Source organism: Abramis brama (assembly GCF_963993115.1).
Source record: "Abramis brama genome assembly, chromosome: 7".
NCBI lineage: Eukaryota > Metazoa > Chordata > Actinopteri > Cypriniformes > Leuciscidae > Abramis > Abramis brama.
In genome coordinates this window covers 13,179,801-13,198,429 of record NC_139969.1, presented here as the reverse complement: position 1 = coordinate 13,198,429, position 18,629 = coordinate 13,179,801, and the positions used below count along the sequence as shown (strand labels likewise).

The following is an 18,629-nucleotide window of genomic DNA, read 5'->3' as shown; positions in this document are numbered from 1 at the left end:
CAACTTTCAAAATGAGGACAAAAATAGAGAGAGATTGATAACAGCAGTCAAAAGAGAGAAAGATGCCAATTTTACCATCACCGCTGCTGTAGAAACACCCTCACAGCAGCGTTAACTAGATTTTTGTCATTTGACGCAAAGGTAATATAATACAAAGTACAGGCCCGGTTTCACAGACATGTGAAATAAGGACGTTTAAGTAGCTTTTATAAACGTGCCTTTTCGAAAAAAAAAAAAGACACGTGTGAGTCTTTAGACAAAACAATGGCATTGACATATTTTAAGAAATCTCAGTGCAAGTTGCTTTCAGTTAAAACAGCTTAGAAATTCATTTTAGTGTGGGACTAGACTTAAAGGGTTAGTTCACCCAAAAATGAAAATTATGTCATTAATGACCCTCATGTCACTCCAAACCCGTAAGACCTCCGTTTCTCTTCTGAAGACATCTTAAGATATTTTAGATTTATTCCGAGAGCTTTCTGTCCCTCCATTGTAAGTCAATGGACGTGTCACTGTTCACCAGTGGTGGAAAGAGTACTAAATAATTGTACTTAAGTAAAAGTATTGCTACTTAAGTACACTGTAAAAAATTATTTTTTGGTGAAGTAAATACTACTGGAAAAAAACCAATGTAATTTACATGAAAAAGTTAGTTCAGGCAAGAATTAAAAAAACTAAGTAAATTCCATATCAGTACTTAATTCAAGCGAGTAGAAATGAAAGCGTAAATATCAACTCAATAAAATTAAGTAAAAATTACTCAACTTTTCTGATACTGGGGTTCCCATCATGCACTGGACCTTGAATAATTAATGAGGTTCATTTTTCACTGGTTTCCAGCTGTATTTACACTGTTTTATCATTGCTTTTGTTGTCAGGATTAGTAACTTGCCATTTTGTGACATTTCGAGTAAATTTTCTGCTCAAAATTACACATTCAAACACAAAAATGATCCATCAAATGTTACCGTCATTGTGTATTGTCTACCAAGTATTGAGGTCTTTGCATTCACATGAAAGTTAACATCTGACATGATGTAGTATAAATTACTTAGATAATCTAAGTAAAGCACATACTATAAATGACTGGTATAATTCAATATTATTGTTTGAGTCAAATGTAATGCAAAGGAAATTTCAACTAAATCGATATTATCAACACTGTAAAAAAAAATACATCCCCAAGTCAAAAATTTCAAGTGACCGATAACATCTAAGTTTTTCAATTAGTCTGACGTATTATTTCTCATTGAGCCAATGTTAACAGACTATTGCAACAAGAATTTCACTTGGGCCAATTGAAAAATTTAGATGTTATCGGTCACTTGAAATTTTTGATTTGGGAGGGTTAGAAATTTTTTACAGTGAACCTTTAACTAGCCAAGTTAAAATTACTTATTTTCTTTGTTACTTTCACTTAACTAGGTTAAGTAAAGTTTACTTAATTCCATATTCCAAGTAAATTTAACGTAAAGATTTCTAATTAAAGCTACTGATAAATATGTTTAGGTTTTTACTTGGCAAATCTTTGTAATTTTACTAGCATTTTCTGAGTGGAAAAAGTTGCCTAGCTTTTTTCAAATAAATCCTACTCCAAATTTTTTTCAGTGTAATAATTTACTTGAGTACAAGTAGAAGTACTGAAAAATAATATGACTCAAGTAAGAGTAAATAAGTAGTTTGCTTAAAAACTACTCAAGTAACTACGTTACAAAGTACTTTAGTATTATTTTTCTATTTTTACCCAAAATGGGGAGATGATAGCGATATGGAGCGCTAAACACTCTCATGTCAATTCTGTTTCATTCATACTGGAAGCCCAGTACACACTGATTCATACCTCGCGCAGAAAGTCCACAAGTGAAATTCATAGATTCACTTATTACGTTTCAGGAAATGCCAATATGGATATAATAACATGCAAATAGAGACATTTGACTGAAGAAACATGAAGACAAACACATGATAGCAATATCTTAGGTATTTTCATAAGAATGATGTACGTCTTTAAAGGGATAGTTCACCAAAAAAGGAAAATTAGCCCCTGATTATTCACCCTCAAGCCATAGGTATATATGACATTCTTCTTTCAGATGAATACAATCAGAGTTATATTAAAAAATGTCCTGGCTCTTCCAAGCTTTATAATGGCAGTGAATGGCTAGAGAAAATTTGAAGCCCAAAAAAGTGCACCCATCCATGATAAAAGTGCTCCACTTTTACTCCAGGGGGTTAATAAAGGCCTTCTGAAGTGAAGCCATTTGTTTGTGTAAGGAAAATACCCATATTTATAACTTTATAATCTAAAATAACTAGCTTCAGCCAGACGACCGACCATACACATCGATTTACGGTGGAAGACTAACCCCTGACTCGACGCACAACATATATATATTATAGAAGAGGAGCTTCAGTTTGTTGCACAGCCCTATTTGTTTAAACCACGAGAGGCGTCTAAGCTTACGATACTCCTACATTCTACATCATACATGTGTCACAGGTTACTCTTGTGGCGCAAGTCAATTTGCTTAGTATGTGTACAATCATCTGGCGGAAGCTAGTTATTTTAGATTATAAAGTTATAAATATGGGTATTTTTTAAAAACCCATGGCTTCGCTTCCGAAGGCCTTTATTAACCCACTGGAGCAATGTGGAGTATTTATTTTTTTTTTATCATGAATGGATGCACTTTTTTGGGTTTTAAATTTTTTCCAGCCATTCAACTTGGAGGAGCCAGGACATTTAATTATGTGTGAGTAAATCATGGGCTAATTTTCATTTTTGGGTGAACTAACCCATTAATGCAATGCTAATCAACGTAGCCTGTATTATAGAATTTAATAAAATAATATATTCTCACACATGAAACCACAGAAGTAATTTCAAGTAATTTGATATTAAATATTAAAACATGATATTAAACTCATAAATTGTAGTTTTTGACGGTATGCTAAGCAAACATACTAGCTTTCCCTGTTGTCAAGAGAAAATGTTTTATTACTAATCTTTAAAAGTAAGTCCAGGTAAGATCATTTGAATGTTTTTATTTGAATAATTTCATATTTGAAAGCAAAGAAGGTTAAGTAAAAGGTCCGATAAAAAAGAGAGATGTAGTATGAATAAAAAAGTGCCAGTAAAAAAAAGAAAAAAAAAAGTGAGGTATGGTTAACGTTAAATTAAATGCTCTTTTTTTTCGTGCAATCTTATTTCACTGTTGTTGAGGGTTTTTCAGCTTTGTACAAAGTTTGCTTCGTACATTTATTTTAACTGTATTGTTAAAGAGGGCGAGCTTTACCTTTCAGTTGAACTGTGTTAATGTTTTCAAGACACTTACATTGTTCTTGCTCCATCCAAGCAATAACGGTGTCCATGTTATGAGTCGAGTTTTTTTTATTTACTTCAACTGCTCAATGCTCTGGTAATATCAATGGGATGACCCATTTCAGGAGTTGCCACAATTACATTTTAAAATCAGAATATGAGCATAGCTCACTTATATTCAATAAAATATTGAAACGTTAGCAATACGGATTTTAAACACGAGCGCCAGTGATTGAATGTCAAAGCGCGGTTTGAACGCCCCGCCCCCCATCTGAACTGGAAGTTTTGATTGGTTTTGCACCCGAGTCAGACCTGTCTGTTTTTGGCTGAAACGCTTCAGAACTGTCTGTTATTGGCTGAAGCGCAGCCTCCACAGTCGTTTGAAAAGTGTTTGTGAAATGTAAGCTCACTCAGTCTGAACTTGCTCCGTCGGCACCATAGACTGTAAAAAAATAGGTCGGCACCTTTGTCAAAGTACTCTGTACTTTTGGTGAAAAATAAATGTAGCGAAGTTGAATACTTTATTTTAATTCTACTCAAGTAAAAGTACAAGTACCACAATTTAATTATACTCAAGAAAGTAGAAAAAATCTAAAAATCTACTCAAGTAGCCTACTGTAACGAAAGTATTTGTAATTAGTTACTTTCCACCACTGCTGTTCACGTCCATAAAGGTAAGACATCATCAAAGTAGTCCATGTGACATCAGTGGGTTATTTAGAATGTTTTGAAGCATCGAAAATACATTTTGGTCCAAAATTAACAAAAACTACGACTTTATTCAACATTGTATTCTCTTCCGGTCTGTTTTCCATCCGAGTCCACATTGACGCACCAGATAACACGTCAGCAGCGTCTTACGTCAGCAGCGTCAATGTGGACTCGTGAACGCGGATGGAAAACAGACCGGAAGAGAATACAATGTTGAATAAAGTCGTAGTTTTTGTTAATTTTGGACCAAAATGTATTTTCGATGCTTCAAAACATTCTAAATAACCCACTGATGTCACATGGACTACTTTGATGATGTCTTTAAGCCTTGTCTGTGAAACCAGGGGTTAGTGTTATACATGTATACATTTAAAAAAAAAAGGAAAATAATAAAAAACTGTGAAGTGGAGCAGGACAACGTCCCACCAATCCTTGTTTCAGACTCTCATCCACAGACGGCTTGTTTTGGGCGTGAGAAGGGGCGTTTTTACGGATTGATAAATATAAGCAGCACGGCTCAACAGTTCATGGTCGTCGTTTCCTAATTAGGACCCGAATTAGATAAATATTGTCTGCTCTTTAAAACAAAGAAAAGAAGCAATGTAGGAAAATTGATAGTATGTGCAACCAGTGGGAAACTCTGTATATTTGTGCAGTGTGCGCATGTCAAAAAGTAAATTCCTATTTAAATCTTGTGACATAAATGCACACATCATCCCAAACACTTTATGTAGTGTTCATGTAAACACTATGTTCGGATTCATCAATCAGAATGAATTCATTCAACGTAGTGTATTCCTATTTCTTTTTTTTCCTTTTTTTTTTGTCCGTCATCTTGGGTTTGTTTTTTCTGAACTTCTCATATTGCATACTGGGATTTGGGAAGGATACATGTTGCTGTGATGTTGCTTAAAATTTGGTCAAAACAAGTTTTTTTTGAAAGAAGTGTAATTAAAGGGATAGTTCAAGGGATAGACAAAATGAAATTTTATCATCATTTATGCACCCTCAGGTTGTTCCAGACCTGTATGAGTTTCTTTCTTCTGTTCAACACAAAATAAGATATTTTGAAGAATGTTGGTGACCAGACAGTTGATGCACCCCATTGACTTCCATAGTATGAAAATAAAATAAAATAATACTTTGGAAAAGTCAATGGGTGCCGTCAACTGTTTGGATACCAACATTCTTTAAAATATCTTCTTTTGTGTCCAATATAAGAAAGAAACTCATACAGGTTTGGAACAACATGAGGGTGAGTAAGTAATTACAAAATGTTCATTTTTTGGTGAACTAACCCTTTAACTTGCCTACTTTTTTAACAGCCCTCATTTTGAGAGCGTGCGTAATGCGTATTTCTTACACGCCCAAAGAATGTTTTGGAACGGATTGTATATGTTGCACAATGTTCGACTGAATGTGTTTCTGGCTTTCTGGTTGAGAACAGTGTTTTTTGGGTAGGTGTTATGTGTGTGAGTGAGAAATAAATAGCGAGCAAGGAGTACGGATGAGAATCGTAATTAAAATTTTCAGTCTCGTTAAGTTGGTGACAGCCTTCACTGCACCACGGGTTCCAGCGATCGATGGAAGAGATCTGCCTCCAATACTAACGAACCAAGGGATTCCGAAGCCCTGGGGAAGAGAAAAATTTATTAAAACTATTTATGGCCCCAATTAATCAGTTCAGTGAGATACTCTGATAGTCCAGGGGGCGTATGGATGCATGTCGCATGAAGTGAAAGTAAAGCCTCAAAGTGATCGGATGCTGTCACGTTCTGCTGTTCACACTCACACACACTCCAGCTTGAAGAGTGAGTGCTCCCGACACCTTCAGCCATACACTTTTGCCCTGCATTGATTTGGCATCAGAGACCACATAGTGACGGGGACATTATGCTCAGTCTGTCTCCCTTGCATATGCTGTTCGTGTCGAGCAAGAGGACACTCCCACCGCAGATGTGACAGTGTCCATACGCTGGTTTACTCTACGCTCTCAGCATGTTGCCCTGGTGCCCATGACAATAACGAATCCAACCACCTGCATTTTACGCCCTTTGTGTGGGCAAGAGCCATGAGCAATTATTGAATGGGAATAAGCATGGCATCATTTCATGTCCCCACCACTTTATGAAATAGCTTGCAACAGGGATTTTTAATACAATGGAAGCATGGTTGTTGCAAGGATAGTAGCAATTTTGCCTTTTACACACAACTACATGTATGTATTGCTTCACTATAGAGACAGAGCGCAACGCGTCATAATCTGAAGACCACGCCCACCAAGGGGGAAAACAAACCAACCGTCTCCATTGACTTTGCATTGCGAGAGAATAACAGAATAATGCATACAAGCTGCTATGTGACAAGGTGTACAGCAAACAAGCTAAGAAACCCAGAAATAAGTTTTCATAAGCTGTCGACCCCAAAAAACGAGCGTTTGAGGACATAAAAGTGGATACAGGCTGGAACAAATGGGTAAATTGTGGGATCCTGACATTCAGTATGCACTAAAAATACACTACGTGTGCAGTAAGTTAAACATTTGGTCACTGGTGAGTCAAATATCCAAATGTCAGTTTTATATATTATATTTCTGTAAGACAAACTATCCTGTGTCGCCGATTACGGTCTCCTCCAGCGGGCGTACGTTAGTTCTCAGAGTAATGAGACACGTGACGCTCTGTCTCAACTGCCTGTATCCACTTTTATGTCCTAAACACTCGTTTTTTGGGGTCGAGAGCTAATAAAAACTTATTTCTGGGTTTTTTAGCTTGTTTGCTGTACACCTTGTCACACAGCAGCTTTTAGGCATTTTTCTTTCTTTTGTTAGAAGCAAGAAATGACAAGGAGGCAGCCTCTCGCAATGCAAAGTCAATGGGGACGGTTGGTTTGTTTCCCCCCCCCGGCGTGGGCGTGGCCTAAATGCGCTCTGTCTCTATAGCTTTTCTATATTTTATTTTATCATATTATATTAAATCATATTTATTATAGTTTGTCCGTAGCAGCGGGAAAAAATACTACTTAAAGCTTGACTGGCTTTAATGGACATTTTTATTATGGAATTTACATACAGATCATGCGGCAAAGCGGCATGATGAATCGCATACATTTGTTTTCATGCTACTTTCTTAATAATTAACTACACTGGTGGTTAAATGAACAGCACTAAAATAAATGTTAATGTGTCAGATATACAGTATATTGTATATGGTTTATTAAAACAAAAACTAACTTTAGGGCAAATCAGAACCCCAAACCCATGTATTCAAAGCGAAAATGTTTCTATGGTTTTCATATAAATATATCACAAGTTTAAATTAAGCACTTGAATTGATCGACAAGAATGATCGCTTTGTCAAATCGTGTGAATTCAGTTTTATGTTGAATAGGCTACCACTCAGCATGCAGTGAAAATTGTTGTTTAAATCAATTTTTTTTAAATTGAACATATATTCTATTTTAAATTATTTTAGCATAATCTTATTAATATTCATGAGCTGTCTCCATGACCATTCAGGTGCCATCATCTCATCCACTTTTCATACAAAATTCTGCCCATGGGCATGAGAGTGATTAACATTTAGCAGAGGTATTAGTTTGCTGAGTTTGCTTACTTTACTGCTTAATTCTTCTTCATTCTTCAAGTTGGCAACAGCTTTATTGATTTCTGCCCTAGAAAGGGCTCTTCGTAGCTTTTTGTAGCCTTAAGAAATTCCTCTTTTTTTGTCACTTGGCTCCATATGTGGAGCGTAGGCAGAGCAGCATCAAAACACCTAATGAAAAAACAAATATCCAGAAATATTGTAATGGATAACCTTTATTTCTGCTGAAGTAAGACGTACTTGTACGAGAACTATTCAGGCTAACTTTTTGAAACACAAATGGGAGCCTTTTTTCCACAAAGTCCAGATTTGCACGTATAGATGGGCAAGTAAATAGGCTGAGCGAAATAAGCAAAGACAATTTGAGCTACTTATGATTCTCTATGTGCATATTTTGGGGATTGGAGCATGAAAACTGTGTTATTAAGATACACCGATTTTAAATGTATTCAGCATGGTTACTTGTCATTTTGCAGACATTTTATTTAAAGAAACACTGTAATTGGAGGGACAGTCTGCCTGGAGCAGAGGCACTTAAACAAGCTGGTGTTGTTAAGAGCCTTAGTCAGGGGCAAAGCGAGGTTAAGTGTCTCACTCAGGAGCACAACAGTGCTAGAGCAAGAGTGCTGTCACAGAACCTGTCCAGTGGGACGCACCTTCCTGGAAATAAACCAGCGACCTTTGTGTTTGCAATCTGGATCTTTGTAGATCTTTCTAGACTGCAACTTTTCCCCCCACCTATGATTACATTAGAGTAGGTAATTTGTTTGATGTCTGGAGCTAGAACTAGAATATGACCTACCTAATGATGTAGTTTTTTTTTTTTTTTTTTTAACATTGACTTGCCAAACTGTACAAATGCACAGGTAGATATATATGCATAAATCCCCAATTATTTGCATACCCCGGGTCTTTAGTGACCCGGGACGTCATTCACTACCCTCCTCATTCATTTTTTTAAAGTTAGACATCAACCAATTCATTATAAACAATATATAAAATGATAATAATAATAAATTATAAAATAATGCCTAGTTGTTTTCCCATTCATTTTTGTAAAAATGTAATAGGGTCGCTAACGACCCGAGGTGTGTATCAGTGTAAGTGATAGACACCTCGGTCGCATTTATTTTTTCTGCACAACAATAATTGAATCTTTGAAGACTGAATAAGTGCAATTCACCTTTATTCCAAATATGATACACAATGATGAAGTGACGTTTCACTCATAGTTACTGCAGACAGAAAACAAAAGAATAGGAAGTATCATCAGCGAATCTTGAAATGGCTCAGTGATTTACTGCAGAGCAAGTACTGTCAAGTAACGCAATCAAATATTAGTGTCATTGTCACTTTATGGTGGATCTGGTAAAGAGCTGTCAGCGATGAAAATATTTGAAATTGATAGTTTTGAGAATATATTTGAGATCGCGAATATGTGTATGAGGTGTACTGAATGTACTGGGAAATGAGCTCTGACGTGGACAGAGATGATGGTATAAAACATCTGCTCAAACTGAATCCTTCCAATCTCCAAAAGGTAACAAAATATGCTTTATTTCATTCTTCTATTATTGTTACTCTAATATCAGGAGAGTTTTATATTACCATGACAGGTAGAGATCCATCCGTGTTAGACACGAATATGTAATAATGATTGGCGAAACATTCATGCATTTCATGCCCTTTTTTTCAGCGGCAAAGAAAAGTTGTTTTAGAGGAAGTTATTACGTTTAGGTTAAAGATTACAAATAAACTGTTTTGATTTGTTGAGATAATATATATAATGAATTAGTGAAACACAACTCTGGATAAATTATTATTATTTTTTTGTTTTGTTTTGTTTACTACCTTTAAATGTTCAACTAATACACAGTTTAATGATTTTTATTTGAAATAACCCCTGCTCTCGTTCTTTATTTTATACAGTGCAAAATAAATGCATTTAATTCCATGTTTAAAGGCAGTTTGATTTCATAAAATGTAACATCTGTACTGTAACTAAAATATATATATATATAAAAAGAAACAGCTGTTGTGTCTAATGACACACCAGACTTTTATTGCATTCAATACTTACATTATTTACCAACATAACTTCAAATATTCTTAGGCATATTCTACAGTCTATTGCCTAGAAAGTTGTCTCTGTCCATATCCAAATCTGCACCCAAGCTGTGACCATCTAGCCATCAATAATAAGTCAGCCAGTGTGAAAAAAGTTCCTATCTAATGAATCTAATCTAAAGAAACTGTCACTGCTGGCAAGAATGTTTCACTGCCTCTGCAATTTTTGCCTCACCATTGTTTTCAAGCTTGTTAAATTTAGAGCACAACAATCTATCAGCAGTTTCCTATCAACTCTATCTGCATGAATGATTTGTTTGGCACATATTCATCTGTTGTTCAAGCAAAAACAAATCCATTTTTGTATGAACCTTAACTGCCATATACCCTGCAAACAGCTGTTTAGTTTGTTCATTGTATAAATCTGCTGCTGGGCAGACTTGGATCCCGTTGTAGCATGTTAACGTGTTTTCATTTGTATAATCTATAAGAATCACCGGTAAGACTCTCAGCTTCAGTTTGATTTCGTTTAGGAATCAGTGCAGGTGCCAGACAGCCGTCAATCACAATGTCAATGCGGAGATTGGCTGATTGATCGAAGCGCAGAAGGTGAGGGAGGTTAAAGAACAATCATGATTGACGTGGAGGTAGCCGAAAAAAAGGAGAGAGAAGCAGAGGATAACGCATTAAAACAATGCCGATAAATGGAAAGAGAGAGGCAGAGAGAGACAGGTGGTGAGTGGGAGGAGGTGACGAAAGAGAAAATATAACATGAATAGAAAAGCTTTTAGGAGATGGGAGGAATATTTGAAGGCTTGTGTCAATAATCAGGAGGGAGCGGGAACCAAGAATTTTGGGGATCCTGTGAGGATACGCAGGACTCTGTTATACTTCAGTGGGCATGTTGACAAGACCAAGAGCGCCGCTACTTTACTTGCATGTCATAGCATTTACAGCGGACATGCATAATATTCAACGCATTACTCTGCAATTATGTGAATCACAGCTGGGCTTCTTACACTTGGTTAATGTAATCCTTGGTTATTTTATTCATGTTTCACACTGTTCAGGGTTGCCAGGTCTGCACAACAAAACCAGCCCAATTGCTAATCAAAACTAGCCTAATCTCAGCCAAAACTAGCATAATTGTGTTTCGGGGGTGGGGTGTTACTTCAACCCACGGACTACAATAACAACCCGCGGCAATAGTTTAAAAGTAGCCAATTCCATGGAAAAAACGTTGACTTGGCAACACTGCATACTTTATTCATGGTTATTAATTCATAGATTTCACACTGTGCGTTTGTTAATGCTGGGTTAAAGTTCTTATTTGCATATGCATGAGGTCATTAACATTGATTGGCAGGACATGACCTGTATTAATAACTGCTTGTCTATTTGTAGGAATGTCATCGTGTGTCTCTGCTCTGGTTGTCTTGTGTCTTCTGAAACATTCCTCAAAATAATAGTGTGTCATTATCTATCCAGTTAAAGTTGTGATAAAACAGAAGTAGCGACAGAACTTTTCTTCTGAATTGTATAGTACAAAAGATCAAGTAATGACATTTTGATTAAAAATTATGAGGTCAAGAAGAAAATTAAACGAATGCATGAATGAATCATTCCCAATAAGAGCAATAACATGCATTTAAAAAATAGATTGGGTGGTTTTTTATTTTATGCCGACTTGAACACATTTGTCATAACTGTTTCCCTTAGATATGGGGGCATGGATATTTTCTGCAACTGTATGAAGCACATGAATATTTAAAGAGGCAAGTACTAAGGCTGGTTATGAATGGTTGTCTGTTGCTAAACAACTCCCCATGGCATTCTAGCATTACATTGTATGCATTTAGTGCAATATTTTGGGGTTATACTTAAATCCCTTTTAAAAATCACAAGTGAAACGTTGATTAACCCAGGGTTAAAACTGGCCTTTTCCTGGTGTTTAAAAAGACATTAACCCAGGGTTAAGTGTAGTTTAGAAGCCGTAGCGCATTCCTCCGCAGGTAAATCTGTAATACTGTCTGTTTGCTCACTCTCTGCTTTTTTTGGGCTATAAGAATGGCTGAAATCACCATTTTTGGTCTGAATGGATGGCTTTATGCACTTTCCAGGACTGTAATCACAACACACTGTTCTTGGGTAAAAGTAGTTCTGTAGTTATAGTCCACAGTTCTTTGTTTTGCAATTATATATCCTGCAGGCAGGGCCTCTCTTTGCACATACACAACCCACCATGCAATGTTATGCAGTTTTACCATTACCATCATTCAACTTACTGTTCATTACTCTTCATAAACACAACTCACACTGCAGTGCCTCATTGTTCATGTCTATACAAATCAGACAGCCTCATTCAACATCAAACTTAAACTGTAAAATTGCACAGTTCCTAATGTATTGTGGTAGAAACAGCTTCGTTTCCAGGTAATTGCAAAAATCAACCTGTGAAATGATGCATCACCGACTGCATGCTTGAATGCTTGAGAAGACTGTCATTCATTTCACCAAAAATATACTCAAATGTTTGGTGTGATTTTTTTTTTTTTTTTTTTTAGGTGTTAAGCTGCATTCACTGAAGGAAAATGGATGACCTCAGTAAGGACATGCTTGAATAGATTTTTACCAAAACCAATTTTAATGGATATTTGTCTTGTTTGCTCAAAAAACAAACAAACACTTGAATTAGAAGGTCTTGAAGTGATGACAATAAGGGAAGGCTCAAAATGAGGTGCTGAATTTTAAAAATCCCTTCAGTTGATTGCATTAAAATGCACATAGGTCACCCAAAAATTATATAAAATAAATCTCTCTACCTTCTATAAAGTCCTTCTACCCCCAGTTTCAGAGACAAGGCTGCATGATCCCAGACTAAAATGTATGTTTGAGCTGTTTTAACTGAAAGCAACTTCCACTGACATATTGTTTTGTCTCAAAATGCACACAATGTTTTTTTTCTAAGGCATGTTTATAAAAGTGTAACGCAGTTCGTTGTTATGGGAAGTAGGAGGCGGGAATCACAAATAGCGATTTCTATCCCCAAAGAGCTTGACATAACTAGAAAAATGTGTCTATTGGAACATTTTCCATAACTTTAAGATTAATAAGATTAAGATTCCTTTTATTGTCATTGCATTGTACTGTACACACTAGGGGTGTCGCAATATAACGGTACTGGCGATAACCGTAAGTGGGTGGGAGAGCAGTCTTGATGTAATTGAGGACCAGTCTTTCCAGGCGCTACATGATCACTGGTGTTAATGCCACTGTCCTGTTATCATTTATAAGGTTTTATTAATTTCCATGACTTTTCCAGGTCTTAAAATCACACTTTTAAAATTACTTCATACATCCAAGTTTTTTATTTTTATTTGTTGTTTATTTGAATAGGGACAGATACAAAATAAACATAGATTATTACATAAAGAACAATCCGATGCATGTATCACAGTGTTTATAGCCATGGCTAATTCGCAACACCTGTCCCTAGAAAAGCTTTTAACAGTCAAGATAATGAAGAAAGAAAAAACAATTTTGTATCTCTGTGTAGTTTTGCTTTTATTACACAGTAGACTCAGATATAAGATCCGGAGCGCCACTGTGCGCGCTGCCGACCAGACCTGTCTCCGATAAGCGCAAATGAAATGCCATAACACAATTTTCCTATAAGTCTTCTGATGATGCCTTAGACATCTGGCAGTACAAGAAAATATCAGCCACCTTGGCTCATATTGAATTGTAATGATGATGCCGACGTTACTGTCTTGCGATTACTCATACGTAAATGGATCAGCCTGGCTGTGTGTTCTGCTACTTTGCCATGTCGTTCCACTTTTAATTAACATACCGCAATGATTAAAGTTTTAACTTAATTATCTTTATCTTTTCTCTCAGGGCATCCAATCCTCTGTGGGAAACTGAGTAAAACGTTTCACCGGCACCAAAACACAGAAGCTCTGCTAGATAGAAGGAGATACATAAAGTGAACACAACAGTGACTCTCCAGAGCTGGATGAAGGTGGTGTAATGGAGGAATAAGTGAAGGAGAGTGAGAAGAGAAAGACGAAAGAATGAAGACAACTGGAAAGCGAACACGTCTTTTCATCAGTTGTTGTTTAAATTAATACATCATAATAAGACAACATGATTGACAGAAGGCTGCTCCTATTGGTGTCCCTCTGCTTTGTAGGAGGAGCCTGTGTCAGTAAGATTGTTCGGAGAAGAGGGGTGAGCTCAATTCAGACCCAGCATACAGGAAATGGAGCAACTGACCAATGGGATGCAAGCTTGGAGAGGAATGGAAATACAATGACAAGACTCAAAGAACTGATTGCTCCTGAGGAAATTGAAGAGCAGATTACAGCTCACCAGAGCCATGGAGCTTCTCCCGTCTTCACCAAGGAAAACTTTGGGTTCAATGCCAAACCACCTGTACAAATAAATGAAGACTCAGGTCAAGCGGATTTTAAGGTACAAGCACCAATTGATGACTCTAGAGACATTTTAGAGTTAAAAAGGAGCAGAAATAACACAAGGAAAGGTGGAAGAGTTGAGAAATGGATCCCAAAGCACCACAGGACAACCTCTGGCATGCACTTCAATAGAACAAGATTCAAAATCCCTTCAAGATCCAGATTGAGTTCAAATTTTGCCATTCACACTACAGCTGGTACAAAGGTAGTCACTCCAGATTCGCCTCGAAAATTGAATCTCACTGGAAGCTTATTAAAGCTAATATCTAAAGAAAACCTTGTACGGATTGTGAATTCACAGCTTCAGAGTGTTCCAGGTCTAAATATTCTAGGCAAAATGAGTCACAGCAGGAAAAGGGATCTGATCAACATGGATCACAGTCAGATGAAAAAACAAGACAGGACAGGCGCTCCTGAACTTTATAATGTGGATAACCAGACCGCGGAGCTACATTCAAGCACTTTTACAAATGCCAGTCTAAATTCGGATCAAACTGTTCACACTCTCTTTAAACAATTTAGCGGATTCAATATGGATCTAGGAGAGGAGGACAGAAAAACGGAGGTGAGAGGTGTTCCAGTCACTGCTTCATGGAAGTACAAACACTTCACGACTCACATAGCATCAACTCCCCAAAGTGAGATCATGCCCAGCACCGAGACGAATCCCTTCGCTGGTCAGAGAAATATGGGCATATCACACACTCCGTCTCAGATCGACTCAGGACTTCGTCCTGACATTTTCAGCTCATTGACTGAGAGGAGCCTTGATGTTGAAGAGGAATCAGATCAGAGCACTCTTATGCCATTAAGTGTCACTCAGAATCCATTGATTAAAATTTCAGAACCCATTGACAGCAGTCACATCCTAAAACTCCCACCAGATCCAGAATGGGGAAGGAAGGAAGTGGAGGAGAGCGGAGAGATGACTGTCGACTCTCGCCTTGGCAGAGGTGGACAGGGCCTTGTTTTCCAGGAAATGGATGAGGATGAAGATGAGGGGCGGAATCAACAAAAAGGGGAAATCGCTCGATCTAGAAGGCGACGAAGCTGGATCTGGAACCAGTTCTTTGTCATTGAGGAGTATGCTGGTCCAGAACCAGTTCTCATTGGAAGGGTAAGAACCCATAATGATTCTATTAAAGGGATGGTTTAGTCAAAAAAATCTTAAAATTGAATTTACTCACTGCCACATCAATACAGGCATGTAGCAAAAGTTTGGGGTCAGTAAGAATTTTCTTATTTTTTTTTAAGTTTCTTTATTTGATCAAAAATACTGTTAAAAACGTAATATTGTGAAATAATACAACATAAATAAAATGTCATTTATTCCTGTGATGGCAAAGCAAAATTTTCAGCAGACATTGCTCCAGTCTTTAGTGTTACTTGATCATTCAGAAATCGTTCTTATTTTGCTGATCTGTTGCTCAAGAAACATTTATTATCAGGAGTCTTTGGTGAATAGAAAGTTCAAAACAGCAGCTGTTATTTGAAATTGAAATCTTTTGTAACATTATACATGTCTTAACTGGCACTTTTGATCAATTTAATGCATCTTTGCTGAAAAAATATTAATTTATTTAAAAACATTTTTGCTGACCCCAAAATTTTGAATGTTTGACTTTATTTTTTATTTTTTTATTTTATTGACTTTATTACAACGAAAGACTGAGGTCCAGTGTTGTTTTGGCCCCCGTTGACAATCATTTTATGAACAAAACATTCTTCTGTAAATTATTGCTATCAACTTTTAATAGACATTATTTTGAATATATCTAAATAACCACTTATCCTAATTAAATAATGAGCTGATCAAATCAAATAAATCAAAGATCACTAACCAGTATGACCCTCAACACAGCGAATTGGAGAAAAAAAGCTCACACACTGAGACTGAAAGACGTCTCCCACAGAACATCATGTCTGAGCGTTTATCACACCAATGATCTAAATAGCATTAGACATATTATCCCAGTCTTTTTTTCTTGCTATCTTTGTCTGTTTGAATCCTGAGGATTGAGGAAACCGAACTCTGCGGGTCACAGAATCGTGTTTCAATCAGCCTCTTAATCAGCCGCTGATTCTACTCTGCTAAAGCTACAGTATGTGCTGTGATGAACAATTGCTCTTCTCATCAGAATATCAAAAGACCGGTGGTGGAGCATGAAAAGTTTATGTTACCTGCCCTCATGCACCGTTACTGACCCAGTTTGGGGGTCAAAGTGGTGAACTGTGTGCATGACTTGTCAAATTTTAGACATACCTTAGACATACATTCTTAAAGGATTAGTTCACTTTAAATTTTTTTATTTATTAATTTACTCACCCCGATGTCATCCAAGATATCCATGTCTTTCTTTCTTCAGTCGAAAAGAAATTAAGGTTTTTGAGGAAAACATTCCAGGATTTTTCTACACAAAATGGACTTCAATGGCAACCAACTATTCCAATGTTCAAAGAAGGTTCAAATGTCCGTCTCAATGCAGCTTAAAGTCTCTACACGATCCCAGTCGAGAAATAATGGTCTTATCTAGCGAAACGATCGGCCATTTAAAAAAAAAAAAAAAAAAGTATTTATATTTCATTTACAGTAGGAATTAATACAGAAACTGCTAAATTGTCCTGTTATCCAGTGAAAATATTTAAACATCTTCCTAGGTACATTTGCTTTTTTGTGTTTAAATTCAGGCAATTAAGCTTAATTTAAAAAAAGGAAATTAAGTGAATGTTTTTTTTCTTTTAAGAATAATTTTAAGATCTTTTATCTTTATTAGGTTTCATAATTTGGATTTTAGCTTTTAGGTTTTGAAAACGAAAAAAAAAAAGAGAGAGAGTTGCAAATAAGATGCTTAATTTAAAAAAAGGAAATTAAGTGAATGTTTTTTTTCTTTTAAGAATAATTTTAAGATCTTTTATCTTTATTAGGTTTCATAATTTGGATTTTAGCTTTTAGGTTTTGAAAACGAAAAAAAAAAAGAGAGAGAGTTGCAAATAAGATGCACTACAAAAATCTTGGTAACACTTTACAATGAGGTTCATTAGTTAACATTATACTACATTAGTTAGCATGAACTAATAATGAACTGCACTTATACAGCATTTATTAATCTTGGTTCATGTTAATTTCAACATTTACTAATACTTTATTAAAAATGTTGTTAACATTAGTTAATGCACTGTGAACTAACATGAACAAACAATGAATAGCTTATTTTATCAACTAACATTTACAAAGATTAACAAATACAGCAACAAATGTATTGCTCATGGTTAGTTCAAGTTAGTTAATACATTAACTAATCTTAACTAATGAACTATTGTAAAGTGTTACCAAGATTTTTGTAGTGCAACTTATTTTTGCCTCCCAAGTATTTAATTCCAAGCCTTCAGATGAAAAGATCTTTATGATGATGAGAAACATGCATTCAATCAGATGTGTCCAAAACTTTGACTGGCACTGTATATCTGACACACACACACACTCTCTCTCTCTCTCATTTCTCTCTTTCGTCTTTTTCCTCTTCCTTTCTCCCTGAGCTGCAGTTTGAGTGGCTGGGGTAGGCAGTGGGGTAATACGTTGAGTAAATGAATGATGATGATTCTGCGTGTCTGCCTGAGGCAGTCAGACGGCACTGTGGTATATAAAAAAAGCCCTCTTGTATTCTCTTCTGGGACGTCTTCCTGTCTGTGTGAGATCTCCTGCAGCATTTAATGGAACCCCCAGTGCTGTTAAAACCCAGCTTCAGAGCCAGACACATCCACCCAATAGTTTTAGACACATTTGATCACTGTTTAGAGTGGGTAAGAAGACAAGCATTGATCTTCATTAGGGCCTCGTGGACAGCAGAAAGAATAAGAGAGAGCGAAAGAAAGCAGCGGGAAGAAGGAATGGGGAATTATGAGACTGAAAATGCCTTAGGTGCTGTTGACCATTACTACAGATGGACAGTCCTGTATGTCATTAGAGCCAATATGGTGTGCTTAACAGGTGGCAATGCTGTCACTGATAGTTCCCTGCTCTCTGAGCATCCTTCACGGTATCTAACACTGCGGCTGAACCCGTTCAGAGCCTGAGCATGTGTTGTGTGTGTACGTACACACCTAATGCTCTTATGTGTCCTAATGCTCTTACGGATGTTTAATCTTGCTGCTTCGGCCCTATGCGGAGCCGCCTGCACTGCTGCCTGTCGAATCAACGGGGACGTGTTTTGCTGCGCCTTATAACTGAGATGATTATGATTTAATAAAGGGCTGAAGTGAACTATGTAGCCCCGCGGCAGACGTGCCAAGTGCCGCTGCGTACTCAATCTACAGTGTGATACTAAGCACAGATTCAGCATTTGGAGTGCGCGTTCATATACTCATTACGGCGTCTATAAATACAGCACTGGCCCATTATGCATTTTAACATATTTTATGGTAGGTAACATAAATTATACGCAATTATGG

At 36.7% G+C, this 18,629-nt stretch overlaps 1 protein-coding gene across 3 annotated transcripts in view; it reads left to right on the top strand.

The window, feature by feature from the left end:
* Positions 1–18,629, top strand: part of cdh24b (cadherin 24, type 2b) — a 146,792-nt gene that overhangs the window by 56,273 nt on the left and 71,890 nt on the right. For all 3 annotated transcript variants that reach the window (XM_084120418.1, XM_084120417.1, XM_084120419.1), the window contains one exon: positions 13,603–15,297. In XM_084120418.1, coding sequence (XP_083976544.1) covers positions 13,852–15,297 — 1,446 coding nt within the window. In that variant the 5' untranslated portion in view covers positions 13,603–13,851. The remainder of the gene's footprint in view (positions 1–13,602; positions 15,298–18,629) is intronic.